Raw genomic sequence first — 3264 nt, 5'->3', positions numbered from 1 at the left:
GCCACCCGGGAGCAGGCCTAAGCCAGCAGGTCGTTATCTCCCGAGGGGTCCCAGACTGCGAGAGGGCACAGGCCGGGCTGGGGGACCCCCCCCCTCCCCCACCCACCGAGTGCACAAATTTTTGTGCACTGGGCCTCTAGTACTTAAATAAAAATGAACATCTGTGAACCAACCATCTAGTCCAAGTACTAGAACTAGAGGTTGTCTTTAAATTCATAGTATATAGTCCTGGCTGGTGTGACTCAGCATCAGTTGGTTAAGCATCATCCCATGTACTAAAAGGTTGATGGTTCGATTCCCAGTCAGGACACATGTCCAGGTTTGGTCTCTGGTTGATTAGGGTGTGTGAGGGAGGCAACCAATCGATGTTTCTCTCTCACATCAATGTTTCTCTCCTTCTCCCCTTCTCCCTTCCTCTCTCTGAAATCAACAAAAACACATTTAAAAATCGTAGTATATAGATCTTAGTATGTTAAAACTGCTTGTTACATAAGAGACTTTAAAGTGTGTGTTGTAGCATGTCATTTTCTATTTAAATTTCTCTTTTATAGTTGAGCTGTGTATATTCTAGACCTACATTATGAATGAACAAGTGGCATGAAGAGTAGTTTAAAGTCTGTTAATATATATACTTGTAAAATATTTATGGACAAAATAAAAACAATGATATCCTAAATTTCTGGAAGTAATAGTCTATTGGAAGTTTATTCTTAGCTCTGCCTAAGGTGGGAAACAGGTTATGTGTAATATAAAGAGTTTGAAGAAGAATTTTTTTTTTTTAAATTTTAAGACTTCTTTTTTTTTTTTTTAATATGTTTTATTGATTTTCTACAGAGAGGAAAGGAGAGGGATAGAAAGTTAGAAACATTGATGAGAGAGAAACACCGATCAGCTGCCTCCTGCACGCCCCCCACTGGGGACGTGCCCGCAACCAAGGTACATGCCCTTGACTGGAATCGAACCCAGGACCCTTGAGTCCACAGGCCGACGCTCTATCCACTGAGCCAAACCGGTTCTGGCGAAGAATTTTTATTTTATGTGTAAAAAACAGGCATCCATCATGTGATCGTAACAATTAGTATTTGCCTCAGCCAATAGCAAGATAATATGCAGATTGGCTCTTTTTTAAAAAAATTAAATATATTTTTATTGATTTCAGAAAGGAAGGGAGAGAGAGAGATAGAAATATCAATGATGAGAGAGAATCATTGATTGGCTGCTTCCTGCACACCCTCCACTGGGGATCGAGCCTGCAACCCAGGCTTGTGCCAGGAATCAAACCGTGACCTCCTGGTTCATAGGTCGACACTTAGCCACTTGTGCCCCTGTGGCTGGGCATGCAGATTGGTTCTTTATTAAAATATTTCCCAAGCTAATGTGAATATATTTTTTTTAGCAATTTCTGTCTCAGAGTAGGGGAACAACTATTTAAAGGCAAAAATAAAATTGTACATACCCATAAATTTCCAAATATGGTAAAATAGGCATAAATAATTTTAAGAGGCATAGATAATCTCATAGGTCAAAGCATTTAAAAGTCTTAATTTGGATAATATACTCAAACTGGAATAGTGCTAATCCCTAATGTTTATCTTGTGGAAAGACTGATTTAATCAATATTATTGAGAACAAAAAATTTAGTGCTTGTTATGACTTGGTATTTTGGTAATAGGCTGTTGACACCATTAAAAATGGTTATGATTTGACTCTAGGTTTTAGATGAGCTCTTACATGTGGTTCTGATAAACAAGTAATCAATAAAATCCTTCAAAATAGCGAATGAAATAAATTTTGGAATACATTCCTTAAGAGAATATATGTAGAGAGAACTAAACTACCAGTCTATCTGTAATAAATAGTTTTGTTTAAATGATATTTCACTTTACATAAGTGTAACTTAAATGTTTACCAGCATCTTCACCAGAAATTAAGTTTGAAGTCCAGGTTTCTATGTCTGACTAGAATTCCTCCTAGTTCAGTTTATTGAAAGGGATGATGGGGAAAAAATGATATCTAAGATGAATTTACTTCCCAAGTGGTAGCTGTTTCATAATTACATTATAACTGTAATAATATATTACAGTGATACTGTATTTTCCTTTCTATAGGAGTTTCCAGGTTTTTTCATAATGGATTCTGCTTAAGAAAAGATGCTGTTGCTGCCAGTATTCAGAAGATTGAGAGAATTCTGCAGTGGTTTGAAAGCCAGAAGCAGCTTAACTTTTATGCAAGTTCATTACTGTTTGTTTATGAAGGTTCATCTCATCCAACTACTACAAAATCAAATGACAGAACTTTGGCAGAAAAGTTTTTGTCCAAAGGACAACTCTCGGACACAAACGTACTGGAGTATAATAATAACTTTCGAGTGTTAAGTTCCGCAACAAATGGAAAAATAGAGGCTTCAGTAGGCAAAAGCTTGTCCAAGATGTATGCTCGTCACAGAAAAATGTATTCAAGAAAGCATCACAGTCAGACTTCATTGAAAGTTGAAAATATAGAGCAAGACAATGGGTGGAAAAGCTTGTCACAGGAACATTTAAATGGAAATGTACTTTCCCAACTGGAAAAAGTTTTCTACCATCTTCCCACTGGTTGCCAAGAGATTGCGGAAGTAGAAGTGCGAATGATAGATTTTGCTCATGTTTTCCCTAGCAACACAATAGATGAGGGATATGTTTATGGACTGAAGAATTTAATTACTGTACTTCAGAGTATTTTGGACAATTGAATCCTTTGCTGCAGTCTTTTTAAGGGGTGGGGCAATCATTGTGAAGAGCAGCAGTCAGTATCTCTGCACTTGTAATGCTATGTAAACAATTTGTATTGTGAGTCGGCATTTTATTTGTCTTTACACTTTTGGTAGAAGGGTTAACTTTTTTATAATCTTACTCAGGAAAACTAATTATTTGTTCATTAGAAAACTATGAAGAATAAAGAAACTTTGGAATGTTAAGCAGGGAATGTGGTGGTACATGATTTAAACATCTATTTGGCTCAAGCAAAATGCAAAACATTCAGTCATTAAGAGTTTAGTTTTCTGTAGCCAATTTATCATGAAATCTCTGTCCACCCAACTGTGACAATGAGCCATATCTAAACTCTTTACATTATGAGAATACTTTCAAAAATCTAGAAAGCACAGGTTGATGTCCTTAGTATTACTTTTTGAAGTTATTAAAACTGGAGAAAATTCTACTTCAGAAATAAGTACTGTTTAGGTTTTATATTAAAATTTAGACCAGCATATCTAAAGGTGCTTCT

The 3264-nt window shown here is 36.2% G+C and overlaps 1 protein-coding gene across 4 annotated transcripts in view; it reads left to right on the top strand.

Annotated features, from left to right (window-relative positions):
* Positions 1-3055, top strand: part of IPMK (inositol polyphosphate multikinase) — a 32079-nt gene extending 29024 nt beyond the window's left edge. For all 4 annotated transcript variants that reach the window (XM_014538705.1, XM_014538704.1, XM_014538706.1 and 1 more), the window contains one exon: positions 2109-3055. In XM_014538705.1, the coding sequence (XP_014394191.1) occupies positions 2109-2731 (623 nt within the window). In that variant the 3' untranslated portion in view covers positions 2732-3055. The remainder of the gene's footprint in view (positions 1-2108) is intronic.
* The last annotated feature ends 209 nt before the right edge of the window (positions 3056-3264 follow it).

The sequence above is a fragment of the Myotis brandtii genome, unplaced genomic scaffold (assembly GCF_000412655.1).
Source record: "Myotis brandtii unplaced genomic scaffold, ASM41265v1 scaffold196, whole genome shotgun sequence".
Classification (NCBI taxonomy): Eukaryota; Metazoa; Chordata; class Mammalia; order Chiroptera; family Vespertilionidae; genus Myotis; species Myotis brandtii.
Note: the sequence above shows the minus strand (reverse complement) of the source record. Positions and strands in the feature narration are given on the sequence as shown.